The 21507-nt window shown below is 47.9% G+C and overlaps 1 protein-coding gene across 1 annotated transcript in view; it reads right to left on the bottom strand.

Moving 5' to 3' along the window:
- The window catches only part of PAK5 (p21 (RAC1) activated kinase 5), a 56433-nt gene that overhangs the window by 16607 nt on the left and 18319 nt on the right, over positions 1 to 21507 (bottom strand). The window contains exons 2-3 of the mRNA XM_032185848.1: positions 19330 to 19544; positions 555 to 1352 (exon numbers count right to left, since the gene is read on the bottom strand). Coding sequence (XP_032041739.1) covers positions 555 to 1352; positions 19330 to 19533 — 1002 coding nt within the window. The 5' untranslated portion in view covers positions 19534 to 19544. The remainder of the gene's footprint in view (positions 1 to 554; positions 1353 to 19329; positions 19545 to 21507) is intronic.

The raw sequence follows: 21507 nt of genomic DNA on the forward strand, positions 1-21507 counted from the left end.
TGGCACTGCTGGGTGAGCCACAGGCAGCTCCTCTGCCTCACAAACGTGCTGGGCTTGTGGCTGTGCTCCCTCAGCAGAGCAGGAACGCTTTTCTCAGTGGCACAGAGATGTCAGCAGTAACAATTTAAATGCAAAAAAGAGTCTGAAACTCAAACCAGACTGATTTTTCAGCTCCTGCCAAGATCTGCGTTGGCACATGAACTCCTGGTGCTACCAGAACTGCCGCAGAACTTGGGACTTTCGGAAGTCCCAGGTAAAACCCATGGAAGTTGGGCACTTCCAAACTGCTCTTTGAGTAACTTTGGAAGAGCAGGATCTGAAACCACTGGTCCATGATGTCTGCTTTCAGATACCCAAGGGAAGTGGGTGAGTTTTCATACCCACCACACACACCATGGCTGCACAGCTCCTGGGGATGCCACCAGCCGCATTTGGCACTTTGTGCCCAAGCCCAGCTCCTTGCCCTCAATATTCTGCATGTGCCCAAATTTTTGCATTCCCGTTTTGGAATTTCCCTGTCCTGGTAGCACCGTCACCAGGGCCCTTAACGTTACCTTGGGGATGCCTGCTGCAGTTTCGGACAAGCGGGGGTAGGTGTACGAGCTGTAGGAGTGTCCTTGCTGGTGTGCTTTAAACGCGCTTGCTCCATAGGGCATGGCTGGCTCCTGCAGACCAGAGCCCGACCTGGACCTCTGCCTCATCGCTGGCTGAGGGCTCGCCGGGTCCACGTAGGATGATTTCGGCCTCTTGTCGTAGTCGTCCTTGCCTGGGCTATGCCCCCAGTCGCCATCGCCGTACTCCAGCCTCTCCTTGGGGCACTCACTCTGCACCGATGCTCGGGACAGGGTGTAAGGGAAGGGGTCTCTGTAGTCCAGCGAGGATCCGCTGGGAATCCTCTGGTACTCCAGCTTTAGGCCTCCGTATTCGAGCGGTTTGGGTTTTGCCTCCACCTGCGCCTGGTAATCTGGGAGGAACCTGGAGAGGTCTGACTTCAGGGGCGTCACTTCTGAATAATAGATGTCCCTGGAAGTCACCTTCATCATGTGCCCGTTCTGCTTGGTGGCATAGCCCCCTTTGTAGTACCTGTCCAGCTCTTCCCCGTACAGAGTCTTGTCTCTGTACTTTTCCACGCCATAGTCTGTTGTCGTGTCTGACTCGCTGGAGTACTGGGAATACGTGAGGTACCCGTTCTCCTCCTGGTGCCTCGGCACGTGGTTGGCATTGCCCTGGTGGTGGGTGGGAGGGCTTTCCTTCCGCAGGGAGTTGGACCGTGTCACGGAGATGTTGTCGAACTCTTCCAGCAGGCCGTTGATGGAAGTATCCTTCCGAGGCTTATTTCCTCGAACGATAGTCTGGGAATAAAAAATTGCTTTGATTAAATGACTTTCATTTAGTACCTGACCAACGAAACAACAGAAAAGTCCGCGATTCACCCAGAAATACACGTAGTGATGTCACATTCTCCAGTCACATACTTCACCATAAACCATTGCCAGAAAAAAAAATACTTACAATAGGACATGCAGAAATGCAGAAACAAAAGGGTCAAAGTCAGTGTCCACCATAAGCTGAGAGTTACCGTACAACTCCAAGACACTCTTAAAAAAGCTCAATTTAAGAGGTGGGTGTTCAGCAGCGAACAGCAGAGACACTTAAAACTTGTGTTTTAAAAACTTGGTGTGACGAAATTTGCTGTTATCCAGTTGTCCGCATCAAGGCAAGCTGGAAGGCTGAGTCTGATTTGCCAAGTATGGATAAGCTAAAAAATATCATTCAGTGTTAACTTCTACATATTTAGCTAACTGCTGGAGTGGAAAGTAGCATAGTGAACACGTCTTTTTTTTTTTTTTTTTTACATTCCTGTGTGCCAGAATTACCACCAGGGATTGCTTCTTCATCGACTTAGAGACACATGGGGAGGATGGAAAAATAATACTTACCTATGCCTCCTCCCAATGCACGCGGAAATCCCTGTGCAGGACCATGGCTTTGGGACATCCACATGATGCATGCCATGGGGTGCTGGCCTTGGTTGTGTCTTGATACTGCAAACCGCCCCCTGCCCCCTGCCCAGCACTTCTCAGCTCGGACCGAAGCAGCCGTCTTCCTGTTGGGCTGGGAAGCGAGCAGTGCTCGGCTGCAGCCCTCCCTCAAGAAAGCCCGACTATTTTTAGCTAGCACCATCTGAAGACCGTAAGCAGCGATCGCATCCATTTTTCAGCAGCTGACTCCCATCGAGTGCTGCGTCATGTTTATAAACACTCTGCGAGAATGAGATGTACAGATTAAGGGCCGGGGCCATAAATCAGCGTGGTTCTAGTGAAAACAGATTTGCTTATCTGATGCGCTTTGGCTAAATATCGAAGGTTGTATCTCCCTTAACTCGCCTGGTTTTTAAGCAGAGTCCCTGTGGCCGTTCATCCCCAGGAGGTGTCCCCCTGTGAGCTGCAGCCTGCCCGTGCTGCCCGTGCTGTGCTGGACGCCGAGCGTGGTGCCCAGCCTGGCCACTGCCCCGCCAGCACTGCGACACTGGCAGAGACGGTGTTAGCAGAAATACATCCCCATAAAACCTGACCCAAAGCTGGGGGAGCAGCACCGAAGGGCTAAAACAAAGAAATGTCTGTGAAAGGGGGCTGTGCAGGACCGGGGTCTAAAAGGAAATGTTTCCATGCAAAGCAGGCTGATGACATGTGATGACCAGGGGCAGGGGCAGAGGGCCGCGGGGAAGGGCTCAGCAGAAAAAGGATGGTAATTGCTTTAATCGGGTCAAAGCTCACAGTGAGATACTCCGGAGAGGTGGCTGTGTTGATGGCCAGAAAGGCAAACACAGTCCGAGTCGTATCTTTTCATCACACTGCATTTAGCTGACGTGGAAGGCTTTGATTTTCAGCCAGCAGACTTACCCCTGTAGCAGTGACTTGTTTTTTTAGAGCCCTGACTATCCCCAGCAGAGGCAGGGGAGTATGAATGGTGCTCCAAAAAGGGCATGTGCGGGCCTAGCAGTACCTCCCTCTTTGGGCAGCATCCTGCTCTTCACCTCTTTGCTCATTTTCCGCCCAGGAGAGGTCCGCAATGCAATCAGAAGATGTGACAGGGCAAATTTTGTCTTTTGTGGTGTCTGCCTTTCTTCCCCACACCTCTTTAAGCCCTGCTTTGCCCCATCTCCACAAAATTAACAGCAACATACTTCTATTGTTCAGAAAAAGACAGCTGAGAAAAGCCGGGCTACGAGCAAAGCAGTGCTGACCTCCCATTGATCCCTCCTCTGATTTATGCCCGTAATTACTTGCCTGATTTGCTATTTTGAAGCTGGCGATACTGAAACAATGGGACAGAAAAAAAAATCAGGAGCAGCAAATAGATCACTCCTTTCGCCTCCGAAGTCATTCAGCGAGACAAGAGGAATTGGTTTTGTTAGGCTACAGCCGCTTTGGCAGGATGAATGCGCGATCATTCATATTTAATTATCACGTAATAAAACAGCACACTCAACAATGAAATGCTTATAATTGAAAACAAGATTGAAATACCCAACTGCCACCTTGCTTCCCCGGTGTAAATCCATGCCAAGGAGTAAAAATGCCAATGTAATGATCTCCGTGGGACTAGCCTTCACAAAGGAGAGCCTTCCTGGAGCAACCTGCATTGTGCCTGCACAAAAGGACCTCGGAGCCAGAGGGAGCCCCTGGGAGCAGAATGGCCCCTGCAGTTATTGGAAAGGGGACTTTCCCTCCTCTCCTCCAAGCAGATGCTCTGCTGAAGCAGTTTTTTTTTTTTTAATTCAGATGTGTATGGGATGTGGGGGGGTGGAAGAATCACAAACAGGTATCCGAGCCCATGTCAGAAGGAATTTTAGAAGAATGAAGTTGAAGGTTTAGGTGTTGGGGAATTGATCAAAGACAGAACCCTGCAGTTTAGGGATTTTCTGCAAATGGAAGCCACCGTTTTAATCATGAAGATATAAAAAAAAAAAAAAAAGGAATTTTGGTTTTCTAAGAAGAGTATCTGCCACCAAATCTCCAGTCTATGAAGAAGTCTTCGTGACCTCAGTGTCACCTAGCCCTGACTGATGAAGTTAGGGAAATGAAGATTTAACCCCCCCTGTTTTCTCCCAGCGCTTTGAGAACAACCACTGAAGAACACTGACTTCCAAGAACAACGTCTGAATTTTCTGTTTGCTTCAGGCTCCTCTCCACTAGGAAATGAGAGGTGATGGGACCAGCCCCCAGGGCTGAGCTGGTTTGTGGGCACTGGCCTGGGTCCATGCTGCTGAACGCTCTCAGCCTCTGAAGCAACATCAGTGGCTTGGGGAGAAGTCTCTGCCTGGTGCTGACTGTGCCCAGGGTCGGTTGAGGAGGATGCTACCTGGTCCAAGTGAGGGGCTGGAGCAGCTGAATAGCACAGAGTATTTAATTTCAGTGCCTGATGATAATCCTTGGCGCCGCTTCATTGTATAAGCACCGCCCTTCAGTGCAAACGGAGGATAAAACGTACCTGCAAATCTTCATTAATGCCTTGGCAGTTCTGCCTGAAATCTGCAACCATGCCTGTGAAGCACAAACCCTGCTGGTGCTAAAAACACACCACTGACGTTATTACCGTAAACTAGGATGTAAAAGTCGTTTGTTGAAAAATCAGAAAGGAAGCGTGATCTTAAGGTGATGGATGTTTTCTGCAGAACAGTCAGTGCTCTATTATTACCATTGCTATTATTATTATTGCTATTATCATCACTACGTTATTGTCGCCACCATCATCATCATCACTCCGTTTATTTGCTTTCGCTTGTTTCTAAATTTAGCACTTCCCTTTTATGAAAGGAAATACACCTGGATGAGATTCTCCTACTGCTAAATCAGACAGCCTATCTGAGCTTATTTTTTTGTTGTTAGTTTTTATTAGGGAAACACCTACCACTATTGTTATCAAAAGAACTGCTGCATCCATAGGACAATTAAGGACGTGCTTCACAGAGACCCTGTGAAGTCCTCTATATTGTCAAGCATTTTTCTAACTGAGTGGAAGTTAGGATGTTTACACACAGATGTGAAACACGGTGCCTCCCTGGTGGGCAGAGTTAATTCTTCGCCATTTACTAGGCTTAAAAAAAAAATTAAAGTCCCAAGGCAGGCATTATGCTATAAGACTAATAAAGGTAATTGCTCTGTAAGGAAGCTCACAGAAAATCAAAAATTGGAAATAAAGGCAAAGGAGCTATTTCTACAGAATGACACTTAGGCTGGGCCATGCTAACCCCTCCTGAAGTCATTTGCTCCAGAGAAGGCGTGCTGGGGGCTCACAGCACCCTGCAGCTTTCCTCTGCAGAAACAAGGCAGAGATTGACAAACTGCCATAATTATGGCCCAAATTTCCAAACCTGAAAGCCTAACGTTAGTCAGAAGTTACCCAGGTTTGAAGGTGTGACTTCAGTGGATGGACAAGGGGCAGCCTGAATTGCTGACATTGCTCCCTCGGGGACTCGGGAGTACGGTCAGGGCGCTGCCAGGCGCTGTGCTGCACTAGCAAGCAGGGGGAAAAGCTCCTGGGACTGAAACCCAACAGCAGAAATCACAGAAGATGGAAAATACGAGCTCTAGCTTAAAAAGCAAAACCTTGAAAAAAAGCTGGAAAGAAAATCTAGCAGAAAAAGCAGGCTCTATCGAAAGGGATGTAAACACGGATTTTCCTGGTATTAATACCACAGAACTGGTGACCAGTTTTCACAATTTTAAAGGTTTTATAAACGGAAAGAGACAGTGCCTGTTTCCACATCAACAGGGAATTCTGTTTTTCCTCACCTGAATCTAGACAGAAAATGGTTGTTTTGTGTATTTATTTTTTTTGTTCTTTTTGCCCCTCGCTGCTCTTCAGATTTTTAAGCTTGGAAAATTTTTGAAGCCACGGCAGGTAACGTGGATGGTTAAAAGCAAGGCATCGTGTGCAGAGAGGTCGATCCACTGAGATTTCCGAGGCCTTTGTCGGTGACTGCCGGGGATCATGTAATGGAAACCTGCACAGTACCCGGGCATGCACGACAAACAGAAATCAAACCCTACAGCAGGAGCAGCAGGTTCCACCCTGGGAAGAGGGGCTCCCTTACAGTCGATACCCCGTGGTCATTAAAAGGCGTTTTCAAGGCGCTGTGCAGTTGGGGTGGATCGATGCCACGCCAGACCGAGGAGCGCTGGGGAGTTTTATGCTGCCGTCCCCCACTAAAATCAATGGGACGCAATCTCCGTGAATTCAAGCCGGCACTCTGCAGCTCTCAGCTCATTTCCAGCGCTCTCCGGACAGGTTTGGCGTGTGCTGTGGGTGCGGGTGACAGCAGACATCCTTCACGGCGCCGCCGTAGCGCTCTGTCCTGCAGTGATAAGCCATAATGGATCTGTCTGCGAGAGCCGCTGCCTTGCCTCGTTTCCAAGAGCAGATGAAAAACAGCTTCTGCGCTCAAATACGGTATTAACCTTGACAATAATGAAGTGGGTAATTAACTGTTTTGCCCTCATATGACCTTGCATTTATTGTCTTTAAAACTACTACACTTTACACAGCTGCTAAGAATATAGCAGCCTTTGTCCTTCAGGAGCTGCGGTTTCTGAAGTCAACAAGGATTTAAAGTCTCTGTAACGCACAGGGTGGGAGAAGGAAAGTCGTTTTAGGAAAATGTCACCTTATAAAGAGCCAATCTAAATTCTGGTTTTGCTTGTAGTTAGCTTATCCCCGCATTTTCATTATATGTAAAATAAAAGCACATCCTATGCATATCTGAAAATCGTTTTTTTTCTAAAGGAAAGAGGCACGTTGCACAGCTGGTAAAAGCAATGTATGTGATGGAAACGCTGGTAATTTATCTTCTTGTGTTGCAAGAAGATAAATTCTTGCAACTTCACAAGCCTTTGAAGTACTTGAAGTTGTGTTCATGATAGCACATTTTACTCCGTGGCATAAGCAAATGTGAACTGCACTACCTTGGGGAGAAAACTGATCCCCGTCATCATGTCAGACAGAAAACTCCGTCTTTCCTGGGAAGTAACAGAGTTTTATAGCTGCAGCCAAGGGTACAAGAAGTGTCAAGGGCCTGCGTTTGATCTGCACTTGTGAGAGCTCAGACTTGGCAGAGCTCTGAACAGCTGGAGACCCTCCTGACTCCTGGAGACGGTTGTGAGCATGCAGCAAAAACCTCCTTTTGCCAGCAGCTGACATGAAGTGGACAGCTAAATTTGGACCCTGAGCTGCTGTCTTGAGGGGTGGTACAAGGGTTAGGAAACCGATGTCTTGTCCCCTACATGCTGGCCCCGGCTTTGAGTTACCTCTCCACGGAGCTGGCAGCCACCCCCTCACCAGAGGCTGCCCCCAGGGCTCTCCCTTTTGCTGCCAGCTGCTCTCACCACCGCTGCAGGAGCCTCCTGCAGCCACACAACTATGTTGTTCTGTGAAGGGGACTATTGGGTTTATTTGCTGCTTTGGATCCTGAGACGTGGCCCGGTGCCAAAAGCCACCTGCTGGCTGTAGGATGGCCACACTTCATCCTCAGTGAGAAGCAGCGATGCTGCGAGCTGGGCAGGTGAAACACCAGTGCTGCGTTTGGGCAGCTGCTTCCCGTCCTATGGGATCTGTTCCAGCTTTGACCTACAGCCTGTCCATAAAGCAGCGACCGCTCAGAGTTAGGCACAAAAACACATAACAGACAGGGAAGTACAGCGGGATGCTTCTTCCTGAAGCCTGCCCTTTCAAGGTTGGTTTACACCTGGAAGCCTCAAAGTTTATTTCATTTCTGTTATTAACTCCTTCCCAATACTATGTATTTTCACCCTCTGTACATAAAAAAAAAAAAAAAAAAAAGAAAAGAAAAATAAAATGTGACAACAGGTTGCTGAATTTCCCTACACACCAGTACAGCACTGCCATGTCTGCCTGCAGCCCCTTTCCTCCTGGCTGTGTACTCCCACTGCGGCAGGACGAGGCGGGCCGTGGCTCATCCTTCACCTCGCCCACCGCGTTCAGGACTGCGTGAGCCCTGCTCACAGCCCTGCCCTCTCCACCCTGAGGAGCCCCAGGCTTTTCAGTCACCCCACATCCACTTCTCCAAGCCCCATGGTGTGGGACCGGGGCACCGAGACAGCTTTAAAACAGTCAGCCTGTAGAGCTGGAGCCCGTGGACCTCTCCACACCGTCACAACCTGCTGGTGGTGGCACCTCACCAGCCGGTGACACCAGGCAGGCGACACTTCCCTAGCTGCGAGGGTAGGTGCCATGTCCGTGATGTGCTGGTTTCCAGAGCTGACTCAATGCCATCGCTGGACGCCAGCCACGCTGGGACCCTTGAGACAATCCCAAGGACACTGCAGTCACGTTCCTAAGCAAGCACGGGCATCGCCGAGAGTTTTTTGCTGCTGCCCAACAAAAACTGCACAGGAGCGAGCTGAGCTTGTTCCAACACACGGCGTAGGTGCAACAGCATCACCTCAATTACCCTGCTGCTGCCAACAGCACGGGAGAGGTACAACGCTGGGGAAATGTTGGCACGGCCACTCGCTAATTATCGGACGGGTTGGGAACGTAGAAGTGAAATTTATTCAGCCTGGAAAATATACATTACTCAATGGAGCAAAATAAAGGTATAGCTCAAGGTTCGAGACAAGTATAATGATCTCAGCAACACCACTCGTGACAGCTGCTTGAAATTCTTCAAAAGCAAAATGATGGAAAACGATAGAAAAGCCCAACCAAAACGGCGCTGTGCAGTTTGTCAGCCCTCACAGTGGTTTTCCAAGTTAGTTGCCATAACAACAGGAGCAACATTTCATTATAATCACATTCGCTGGTAATTTGTTTGACGTGTTAAAATATAGCAACTTTAACAAAACATTCAGTTCTAAAATTCCGCTGAAATATCTATGTTCTAGTAAGTTTTTTTTTTATTATTATTATACAAACACGGTCATTATATGTCATTTGGATTGTTACTGGAGAATACTTAACATCAAAAATAATTACTTGGGTCTACTTATAACACACCAAATACATGAGATTTTCTATCTAGTACGGGTACCAAGAGCCATCAGACATAAAAGAAATGAGAGTGAAATGCGATTTTAAAGCTTAGTTTGAGTGAGAAACTTAGTGTTATCTACGACTTACGAGATATACAAGTGGTTCACAGGGAGAGGAGAAATTTCAGATTCTGAAAATCTCAGGATTTCTACTTCATATGGCTTCTTCTGATGATTCAAAATTTTCTTTTAACCTAACACGGAGTGAAAAAAAAAAACAGCACAATCCAGAAGCTGAAATTCCTCAGAAACATTAATTGCAGGAATTTCAACTGCCCCCTTAAGAGCGCTGCATCTTCCTAAAGCTGATGGAAATCATTTTGGCATGATACTGTACGCAGTGGATCTGCTAAGCCAGAAAGCCATACCAAAGGCTGTAGATTTTTGATTCTGTTTTGGATAAAATCCTTCCACTGGTGCAAAACTTCTCTATTTTGTCAAATCAATGTCTTCTGGCAGGAAAAGCAAAAGGCTGCTCACTTGGAAAGCCTATGGGCAGCCCTACTGCAGAGCACCAGCAGGACCGGGTATCTCAGTTCTCCCTCCTTCAAAGCCACGTCATGTGCCAGGGGATCCGTGCCAGTTATTATTTATTTTTTTTTTCAGAGGAAGGTGCAAAGCTAATTGAGGAAGATTTCCCAAGCTCTAGTTGTGCTCTGGCATCCCACAGCTTCCCACCCAGGCTGACTTCAGAGGCAGCTAGAGGCTGTGAAACTCAGAGCAAATCTGGGAGCATTATGGCAGGAAGAAGGCGATGCTCTAGGTTAGAGAAGCCCTGTCCTCCACGAAACACAGCTCTGCTTCTGTCTTGTGACACTAAGGTAGAAGCATGCTACCAGGTCGTGACATGAACCAGGACCAAAGTTTGCCTCGTGCAGAGCTGTGCGTTCCCTGAACAGGTTTCTGTCCAGGGAAAAAAAATGACACAATTAAGGACAGTCAATAGAAAGCAATGCAGCTCTGGTGCCTCTAACAGGTACCTCAAAAATCTGGACTTGCAAACTGCTTTGTGCCTGGATTACTGAAGTGCTATGGGCGAGACGTGGGAAGGACGCTCTGTGCCACAGCTCCCTCTCCTCATCCACGATTCAAGTGCAGGGGGCAGGAGACGAAGAGTGGGGCAGCAACACGGACCCCTCCTCACTTCTTGCTCTGGTCCTAGTCTGAGCCAACTTCCTTTGGTAGATCCCCGTTTTCTTCTTTTTTTTTTTTGGTACCTCGTCAGATGCACACATTAAAGCTCAAAGTGAGGATTTTGACAGACTGACAATTTCTAAGAAGCAATTTTAACTACGTTTCGATTTCTGTTCTACCTACTGACCACACTGGTGGGGAAGGAGCCACCAAGGCACAGGGGGAGAAATCGCCCTGCACCCAGTGCTGAGGGGCCATCTGTAAAATGCCTCTGGCCCACTGCCCTAAAAGGGTGAGGAAGTTGCAGAGTACTTCATGGAAATTGGGCATTGCTGGCCCCACACACATAAAGTGTGTTTTTTTTTTAGCCAGACTGATGTCTCTGAGTATTATGGGCTCCTTCACCTTCTCCTGAAACCTCACTCTTTGATTTAAGAGAACACAGGATTTGCATTAGCAAAATAAAAACGTGTAATAATTTCATACAGTAATTTCACAATTTCTGCAGAGTTTTTATTTCCAAGGAAATACCCATTTCCCTTCCCAGGGCTGGCTATCACTAAATGGGAAGGGTAGCAGTCAGTAGGAGTGCCCCAGGTGGGACTAGCCCTCATGGTGTGATTTTTACCTGACAACATGGCTATGCAGCACGGTGTTCCTCTGCACAGAAATCCGCGTTCGGTCAAATTTACAAAGCAAGCGAGAGGGAAGACTTGAAGAGCTTCCTGAGCTCATGTTTTATGTATTCGCTCTTTTAAATGAGAAGTGCAAACCAAACACCTTCTCCGCGGGAACAAACCACAGGAGATTTCAGCGGATCGTCAGCAGCAGTGGAAGGTGCAGGCCTGGTGCCCGGGACACCACTGCAGCCTCATTTACAAGGAGCTGCTGAAACATTGCTCGGGGAATCCTGATATGATTCAACTTGATGTGCTGGGCTGCCCAGCAGCAGATCAGCCCTGCCGTGTGCAGTGAGTTGCCTATATATCCTGCTACTAAAAAGTGCTGCTGCACGTGGAGGCATCTTCTCTGGAAGTTTGTGCTGTGCTCTGGGAATTATTAAATGCAAATTAGGACACAGATAGCAATTACTGTTTTGTTCAGACTACAAAACTGTAAAATTCACTAAAATTCGTAATCTCTTGCTATTCTTTTAGCTGTGTGTTCCTGAGTGCTAATTAGAGCCTGCTGGATCTGATCTTTGCAATTAAAAAGTAGAAGCCCTCACCCTACATGAATCTCTTTTGTTCACTTCTCTCTCCCCAAAGATCTGTATCTGAAATGCCTTTATGGTTTTTTTTCTGGCCTACACAGCTCATCCCACGGCAATGACACTTGCACAGAAAAGGTGTGTAAAGGTCTCTGCGGGTAAGTCAGTGTTCCTCTCCCCTAATACCAGGGCTCGTCGGCCTTAATTGGGTCCAGCCTGATGGGGGAAGACAAGACAGAAAGAGCAGCAGAGTGGCTTCAAATTCCTAGAGAGCCACAAAGCCCAGATCTAATCACTGCAGAGCAGGAGATAGATAAAAACACATCTACACCTGCAGCTTTGGCTTCACAGGTAAGGCAGCTGCTTGGCAGCATTATCTGTCTCCTGATCCTACTTCTCTTGAGGGCACTCCTTAGGATGTATTTAGTGGGACTTTGACCAGCGTGGTTTCTGCTCTGGACTACGATGAACCAAATTTGAATTTATTAGTAGGTCCAGGGACGGAGACGTGCAGAATGTGTGGTTACTGCGTGATCACTGGCACGGCACGTTTACACAGAAACCGAAGCAGCAAACGCTGTGCTAGGGCCGATGTGAACTGCTAGTGCTGCCTGGCCATTTGGCACGGAAATCCCTTCCACAGCCTGGTGCAACGCAGGACACAGCACACGCCTTGAACCAATGCCATCAGGTGCCCGAGAAGATTTCCCACTGCTTCTGCCTGAGCTCGCTGACACGAAGGGAGGCCAATTTCCAGAGGTTCCTTGCTGCCACCTGGCGTTTCCCACTGATGGCCACCACGAGAAGAGACAGCATCACAACACCTAAGGCATGTCAGCGGCACCTCGGGAGGTTCAGCCAGCCCGAAGAAACCCCATGGGGATTGTACTCCATCAGCTCCCTTGGCTCAGTTGAGCAGGGGCTTGCTGGGCTATTTGACGGATGCTTGGTAAAACACGTTCATCCTTTCCATGTGTTTTCTGGAGAAAACACTGTTTGCACGTTACCTTTTAATCTTTTGCACCTTGCTCTGGGACAGCAGCCAGAAAGCACCCTACAAGCACAGCAGCCACCCCAAAGCACCCCATTACCTGCCTGACCCTTCGGCCTGAGCCCCGCTTCTGTCCCCAGAGATCCTGTGGGTCAGTGCACACAAAGTTTTGGGGGCCAAAAGCGTGCCTAAATGAACTGGAAGAAAACAGCAGCCACGTGAACAGTGCTGGAGGCAGCTCCCTTCTCAGGGCAGGCAAGCAAGAGGAGGTCCTGCAACAGTCTCCTATAAAGTCGTCTACAGGGACTAACTTCCACGTTAAAAAATGAACGTGATTACCTGTCCTTGCTCAGGATCTAATTCCTACCTCTTTGCAGGTTATCCAGCACCACCTGCAGAGCATTCCCAGCCCGGTACCCTCAGGGGAGACCAGATTCCATTTCTGAAATGCTAACACGGAGAGTTTGCCGCAGGTTGCTGTGTTTCTCGAGCACTAAAGCAGGCTCTAAAGCCTCAGCAGATGTCAACTGTGACCTCTAGACTTACTTTCAATCTTCACTTAGCGTATTGCAAAGTCCTGCTCACCCAGCTAAACTCTCATCAGTATAACTCAAGCTTGAACATCACTGCCCTTGCAAGATTTCTCCGGCACTAATATTACTTAAAATTGCTATGCTGATACAAACAGTACTTAAAAACATTATTTTATGAATTTTTCTTGAAAAAAACACCATCTTTATGCGCAGAATTCTGTAATCCATATTGGTGTCTATCATTGCTATGGGCCCAGTAAATCCTTTCTCATGTGAGCAGATCAATGCAAGCTCCTTTGGGGCTGCTGGGGACCTTTCAAATGAGGGACGTGACCAGCAGGTAACTGACTGTCACCCCTCCAAGGCAGAGAGGCAAAATCATCCACTTACAGCCTCAGGTCAGTGTTAAATACGTCTACATGGTCTAATGAAGACCAAAGCATCGCCCCCTTACCCTGCACTGCCTGCATTAGCTACAGGGACCACAACATAAAACCCTATTTCTGCCAGCAAAATCTGAGAGGCATTTAAGCATATTTCAAAGACACAAATAAGAAGATGGAAGGTGACATTTTTATTTTTTTTTTCCACTTAAAATATTTATTCTGAATGGTGTCAGGGTTTTTCATACGAGCAACCGCAGTGTTTCTCTAGGATGGCCAGGTCCTGCTTATGAACCCTGGTGCTGGTGTCTGCAACTCAGCTGCAAACAGACCCTTCAAACACACGTGGCTGACCGTGGGGTTTGTTATGAGGGGTATTTTGGTCAGAAAAATTATGTGAACAGTTCCTTTTCTGGTTCATTATGAACTGAGGAACATTTTATGTTTGAGTCAAACTGAAACGATGATGATGATGCCAGTTTCTTCTCATCCGAAGGAAGTTCTGGAAAAAGGCAATGGTATGAAAGCAAACAAGCTGCTGCTGCAAATCTGATCGGGAACTTCCCTGTTCAGAAAGCTATGAGGAATAACCGAGAATACACCAGCTAAAAAAGCACCGTGAAAAAGAAGAGCTTCCCTCATTTTAGGATGGCTACGGGTTGCCAGCGTGACTCCGCAGTAAAAAAAATTCTGTGCATCAGCTAGCGTGCTTTTGACAGAGATGAAGACTTCTTAATGCCACTGAATGCACATGGGTATGGATGGGGAAAACTTAAGGAAGATGTAGGAGGAACTGAGAACCTTGTATTAGCGGAGCAATAGCATTCCTCTCTCCTAACTATTGCTCTTGGGCAGGTTTTCATTGTATCTGAGCTCCCCGTCAGCGGAGAGGCACAGGCAGCAGCAGAAACATCACCCCAAACAGCCCCGTTCCCAGCTGCTTCTCGGGGTGCTTGGCATCCAGTGCTGCCAAGGCTGCTTCCATCTTTGAAACCAAAGTATTCCAACATTTTCACAGAAAAAAAGAAGAAATAGTTTCTCATCTCTAAGATGTGTCTTCCTCCAGCTGAAACTCTTCACATTGAAACTGCGCTTTCCATAAAATGAACTGCTCATCTGAAAAAAAAGTTCCCATTCTTTTATTCAGGCATTTTCTCTTTCACGCTAAACTTCGCATGAAATAACAATATTCTTCGAGAAGACTTATGCAAAAGCCTACAATTTTCTGATATCAAACCATCAGAAATAAAAGTTCCTACTGTATAGTGCAGTACGTATGAGAACATATTAACCTAGTGATATGTTATAAAAAACAAAGCTGTGAATTTCTACCATTTATTCATATTGTGGATGACTTTTATTTGTACAGAGACAATCTTTCCTCCGAGATTACACAAAATCAGCGACTTGGCTCTTCTCACACCAAGCCAATGTCACAGTAAGACGCATTCTTGGACACTAGGTGGCATATTTGGATTGCGTCTGTACAGGGAGGTGCAGAAGTAGCATTGTCACAGAGATGTGGAAAACTGAGCAGCCCTCAAGAGAGGAGCATTATCCCTTCGAAAGAAAGAGCATCTACTTAAATATGCTGCGATAATTTCTTCTGGCACCGTGTAGCATCAAAAGCATTCCTGCTTCGTCATCAAAATAAATTGAGAGTGGAACTGCATTACAGGGCAACTGCAAAGCTGACCGTAATTACCTGTGAATGAAGATGAGCAAGGGAAGCTGGAAGGAAACCGGCCGGAAAGGCTGGCAGGGACCTCTGCAGGCTGTCCAGCCCCACCTTCTGCTCAGAGCACAGCTAGCATCGAAGCCTGGTCAGGTGGCTCAAGGCATCGTCCACCAAAGTTTGCCCTCTGCAAGGGTTGCGTCTCTCTGTCCCACAGTGCTTACTGGCAAAATGTTTTCTTTCCACCCCAAATTTCCCATGTTGCAAGGTGTTAGCTTTTTGCCTGTTTTAGAAATGTCCCCTTCACCTGATCTCCTCCCAGACGAGCCCACGCCAGGCCCAATATGCGACTGAGAAGTGTGCAACTGGAAAGCAGAGTTCATAAGCACCAATTAGCACAATGTGGTTACAAGGAAGGCCCACGAGATGTCAGCAGCCCTTCGGGTCCTGTGCTGGCAAGAGCAGTGCTGTGGCTCTGAGGTTTCCTGCTGGATGGGAGCCAACCTTCTTCAAGCAAGAGCTTCAAATTGTCCCATCCACAAGGGTATCACAGGGGGAATAAATAAAATCAAGTAGCTACGGAGGGGAGAGAAAATATGTGGCTATTAAAAGAGCCACAGAAAGTAACTCATTTTCTGATTATATTTTCTCTGTGTAATGCGGAGGCTGACACACAGTAGGAGAAGCTTAAAAAGGTTTTAAAGATTACAGCAAATTCAGTGGTATCCAGGTCAATTTTGAGAGGCAGCAGTGAGGAAAACTAAAACTGCAGATAACACAAACCACGCGGATTACACCCCTGAAACATGAGGATGAAGGAGAGGAAAGTCAGTGACCCCGCAGTGTGCCCCGTCCCACATTCCCTGCCCTGTGAAGCCCAGCGGCAGGTAAAGGAGCTGCTGCAGGTGAATGGCACAGTTACCCTGCATCTCAGGAACAAGTGGCATCTTCTAGTCCTCAGCGCTGCCCTGCTCCCGCTGATGGCTCTGGACGTCCAAGCATCTTAGTGGAACACCTCCATGAAACCAATGCTGGGCTCTTTTGGCAAGAAGCCCCCACATAAGGCTCCCGGTACTTCACGAGGTCTATTTTAAGTACAGGAAGACGTACAGAGTTCACATGTTTCACACAGAGATGTTTTCAGTGAAAAATCAGCCTTTTATCAAAACCCCCCTCTTCTCCACACCCCAAAGCTATCGAGATCGTTGTCGCTTTCTGTTTTGCATGAGATCTTGTGCTGTGTTTTACTGATCCTCGCTAGCATCTCCAACACACAGCCCCTTGCTCGTATCTGGGTCACCCGCGCCGAGCAGGGGAATCCTATTATTGTTTCTGCTTGTACTGGGAATGAATGAATTTGTACAGCCAGCTCAGGTCTGCATTCAAGCTCTGACATTACCACGACAAGCCAGCGGCAGCCACGTGCGACAGGACCATGAGCCTTTATCCCAGCCCATGCAGATCTGTCGGACAAGCCCAGGAGGGGATCTCCCAGGGGTCTCCTCCCAGGAGATTCGGGAGCCCGGGGTGCTGCCTCTCCATCAGCACTGCTGCTTTCAGGACAGACGGAGCACTAAGTGTATTTTTACCCGAAGGGATACACTACAGGCCATCAGGTCCTATCTGCTTGGCAGATTGAGAAATGAGCAAACAGCACGAATGGGGAGGGCAGCAAAACCCACAGAAGCCAAGGAAAGTCTTTCCCTTCCTCTGTTTTGGCTCTGTGTGAAGCCCAAAGCAAACAAACCCCAGCTCTGTCTCAAAACCCAGCAAACATCCTCTTCAACTCTACCCCTATCATGTGTGAGGCTGTACAGCTGTGAAGGCACACCCATTAGCAGCGATGCCTCTGCCTTGCTCTGTGTGTGTAGCCAACACTGATGTAATTAAAAAGAGAAATTAATAAATGCAGAAGAGCAAAGCTTCCGAAGTGCCACGTCACCTGCAACCACTGCTCAGTCAACTCTGGCCAAGTGCCTCAGCCCAGCGTAACTCCAAGACTTGGGACATGCCCAAATATCAATCTGCTGCTACAGCCCCGTGCATTTACCAGGTGCTAATTAAGCCATATCAACTGCTGTATGGACAGAAGAAAAACCAGTAAACAATATTATGACCTTGGAGCCTTTGGCTCCCATCTTCCCAAACTGCAAAGCATTGCAGATCTTCAGTTCTCACCAAAGCCGTAAAATCCTTGATGCCTAGATCACTTTTGAACAGAACTGAAGGTGCTAGCGCATGTGCACACACAAAAGCTTCATTAAATGTTTATGCTGCACTACTTTAGCAACATGAAATATTTTCCAAGTTTCTCCCTGTAAGTTACGTTGAAACAGAGCATAATTCTTAATATAGAGTAACACAATTTCTTTTAATATTCTTGTACTAAAATTAAAAATCCCATCTTCCCTCTACGCAGATAGCCCCCTCCTGTGGGTCCCTCTGCAGATGGGCTTCTTTGTGCCCAGCCCCACGCCGAGTGCCGAGACAGGGACTGGGTTACACACAGCCCGGCCCCAGGAAATGTGCCACGGGAGGGTGCACGATGGACCCTGGTAGCCCAAGAACTCCTGATCCATACAGATACATAAGGCCCCTGGTAGATGGACATATGTAGTCCTCTGAAACACAGACAGAAAAGCAAACCAGACAATTTCTTGGGAACGACTGCCAGGGATTTTCCCCACCTTGAAGTGCTGCAGATACTCATTCGGGGCTTGAACCTTCCCAGCCCGCAGCGTGTATTGCATCACCAGGGCTCTGCTCACAAATAAAGCTATGCAGATGTCCGTCTGCAGGCCCAGACCCAGATCCACGCTGCCTGTAAGCTGTTGAGGAGCTAATACATTTTAAAACGTTTTAAACTTACAGATTTGCGGCTCCAGAACTACGGAAAAAAGATGGCACTACTGCAAGATAAGAAATGGATTTGTTCATTTTCAAACATCTTTATGCATTCGTGTCAAAATACCCAAAGATATTTTGGTGTTTAAAAGGACCGTGAAACAAGCTTGCTCCTCTGCCCTAGCTGCCAAAGGTTTGCCTGCTTTTTTTCCCCACGTTATTCAGGGCCTCTACCATACAGCAAGATATTTGATCACAGCAAAAAATCCAAGACTTTGCTTTTATCCCCCTTGTCCTGTAGAAACACCCAGCAATCCTGATCAGCAAGTGATGAGTGTCCTTCAGGAGCAGGCAGTAAATGCAAATTTAGCAAAGAGCACTTATGAAATATAAATACAGAGCCCGCGCTCTCAGGATTATCCGATTTTCGCTTGCTGCAGAAAAATCCACACGAAGATGAAACCCTAAATTTATCTTTCAGCTGCGTGACAGTGAAGGGTACGTGTACTGCCAGCACACAGGTGTCATCTACTGGTAGTTAGGATGCGCAGTCCCAGAAACACTGCTAAGTGAGGGCACGTTTGCCCATCTGTATCTTGAACCTCTAAGGATGGGGATCCCAGTGCTGCCTTAGCCTCCGAACCAAGGTTTCTCCTCCCCTGTCCAGTCTGAACCTCGCAAGCCACAACCTGGGGCTGTTTCCCCTCCTTTTATCACCCCAAAGAAGCTCTGCTCCACCACCCGCGTAACCCCCCAGGCAGCAGTGGGTGGTGATGAGATCCCTCCCTCAGCTCCTTGCTGGGCTCAACAAGCTATTTCATTTTTTAACTTCTATGTACTTTTCCCTCTCTCCCTTGCTCCAAACTGCGTTTGCCTAAAGCACCTTTCTTAAATTAATTATCAAGGAGGTTTAAGCTGCAGAAGTGCAACGTTTGGGGCCTCCACTGGGATTTGGGGCTTTTTCTCCTGCAGCCCAGAAACATGAAGGAATGGCCCCAGTAAGACCCATGATATACACTCCTCTGGGACAGTTCTACAAGTTTTATAAATATAATTTTTCCTTGCAGCACTAGCAATTAAATATTTGGATTTGCAGCTCTCTCTGTACCTGCACACTCTCCAGCCCTGCCAGGACAGCCGCTCAGGGCGATGCGGATAAATATTTTCTGTCTGTTGGTGCTCGGTGGCCAAGCCTGACACGTCACCTCCTTCTCACTTCCTTCTATTTCTAGCAATGTAGGCAGAGTAAATATACTTGAGTGGTTGCAGCAGAGTAATCAGATAATCTGTCGCTAAGATGTAGTTGCATCCAGAAATTGGGATAACAGGCTCCCAAGGGTAGCCCCCCCTGCAGTGGGTACCTTCTGAGAGCACAAGCAGGCTTTTTGGGGCTGAGACCAAGCCCAACTTCAACTCCAAAGCAGTATGGCTTCGCTGAGGCTACATGCAATTAAAGACAGGCTAGGAAATACCATGGAGAGGAGAAACAAAGACTTTGCACGATACCTTCATAGGCGCGAGCTGGATGGGAGTGATGCATGAGGGGTCCACCATAGGCTTGGGCCTGTTGGCCGTGTCCGCCAGCAAGCTGTGCCACTGCTGAGGTAGCCCCGTGAACTTCTGCTCCCGGTGGTCAAAGCCCGTGTGAACCCGATGCTCAAAGTTGGAGGGCCCGGAAATTTCCAGCCTTTTCTTCTTCTTTCCAAACATGGTGGAAAAATCTGGAGAAGTAACAAGGGAACAGGAAAGGGGAAAGAAAATCTTAATGCTCTGTTGCAGCCTGCAGCCGTTCTCTCTCCTGCATGGCGAATTTCAGACGTTATTAGCTAAACACCTGCAGAGGTTTTAATTTTACTCCACGCTTCCCACCTTTGAGGTCTACGCCTGGAAAGCACTTATCTGCCCCCTGCTCACAGGATCTGAGATTGCAGGGAATTACCTCGGTCTCTGACCTGCACGTGCCCGTAATACCTCGTGGAATAAGGAGCTGCCCCGATCCTTAGCAGAGAAAGCCCCGGGTCCTACTTTCTGCTCCTCTCCCAGCTGCTCTGCTCGATCTGCAGGGTGCATCCCAGGAGAGCTGGCAGCCCGGAGCTTTACGGCTGCAGCGCTGTACGGCTCTGCTCGGAGGCCAGCACTCCGTGCGAGCAGCAATTTATTCCTACGCCATTGCAGCGCTGCAAATAGAGGGAGAGCACAGAGCTAATTCTAACCCTGCATAAACGCCTTCATCTGCATTTGTAAAGGGTCGCGCTCACCAGTGGTACTGGCTGCTGCGATGCATTTACATCGTGTGAGCTTGTCCTTCAGAGGGAGACAAGTTGCTGTGAGAGAGCCGCATCCTGGGGTGCTGCGTGGCCGGGTGCAGCTCGCTGGCTGGTGGCCAGCACCCTCAGGTGGCCCCAATTACAGCCAGGGCCCTCCTGATTTAGAGGTGCAGAAGCAGGGGCAGCTCCTCTGATCCCTGTGCACATGGTGTAGGGAGGAGAGAGGGTCCCTCGGCCACTGCTGCAAGGAGCTGGAGGCTGTCAGAAGAAATGTGACCTGCCCTGTTCGTACGTCGCTGGCCAGAGCTGGCTGCCTGGTAAAGCCAAGTGTTAAGAGCATTTACTCGGCAGAAAGTGAGACTTTGGTTAACTCCAGTACTTGTTATTCCCTGATGTTGACAGAGACTTGTTAATCTAAAGTCTTCTGTAATTCTCCAGGTGCTGTTAGCATCCTGGGAGGGTTTAACCACACAGGTCTCTAATGATGGAAGCCCCCCAAAACTTAGGTTTTTTTGCACTGGGATTTCAAATATTTTCTGCAATCTCTGGTGCAGCCTCATGCTCCTCCTAAAAGGAGGAGTTTGGATGAACTTTGGTGTGTGTTTCAGGAACTGGGGCACCCTTTCTTTGGAGAAAGGAGGAGTACAAGTATTTATTTAGCATTAATGCCTCTGGTCAGGGGTACTCAGCTTGAATGCTTTTGCTTGAAAATATTTGTTCAGAAATGCTTACAAATAGCTGTCAAGATGGCAACTTGTTCCGAGCTTGATTCTGATTTTGTGACTATTTTGGATATTTTTCCACCATTTTCTGGTGCGGTTTCATTTTGTTTGTCCCAGTGATGAGTGGGGGTTTGTCTTCCTCCTGAGGCAGCTGGGGAGAGGCTGCAGGAAAAAGGAAATAACTGCAAATCAAAAGGAAAAAGGTATTTGCTCACTGTCAGAATAGGAAACCGCTAAAACACTCAACGTTTGGATTGGTCCTTGGGTTTGGTCAATTTTACCTTAAACGAAGCAGAGCTCATTGGGAATATCGAGGCAAGTTCAGAACTGGCTTTTACAAAGGACTACAGAAAACTGCTGCCTAAGGGACTTTGGAAAAATCCCTGGCCCCAGGGAAATGAAATGCGGTCCTGTTGCTTTTCAGTGAAATACTGTCCTGGAAAAATTCTCTGCTTGCTCTCTATTGCCTTAAAAATAGCTCTCCACCTTGATCTTGTGGCCATTTCAAGCAGGGCTTAGTAAGCCCTCAAGCAGCAGGAACAGGAGCACCTGCCTCAAATAGAAGAGCCAGCTGGTGAGGAGGCCAGCAGCTTTCTAAAACCTCTCCCATCACAGGAGAGACTCAGCTGGGAAGCTGCTGCCCCAGCTTTATGAGTCAGGCGGAGCAGCTGCCGGAGAAGCTCAGGGAAGAAAAT

Source organism: Aythya fuligula, chromosome 3, assembly GCF_009819795.1.
Source record: "Aythya fuligula isolate bAytFul2 chromosome 3, bAytFul2.pri, whole genome shotgun sequence".
In the NCBI taxonomy this organism is placed as follows: Eukaryota; Metazoa; Chordata; class Aves; order Anseriformes; family Anatidae; genus Aythya; species Aythya fuligula.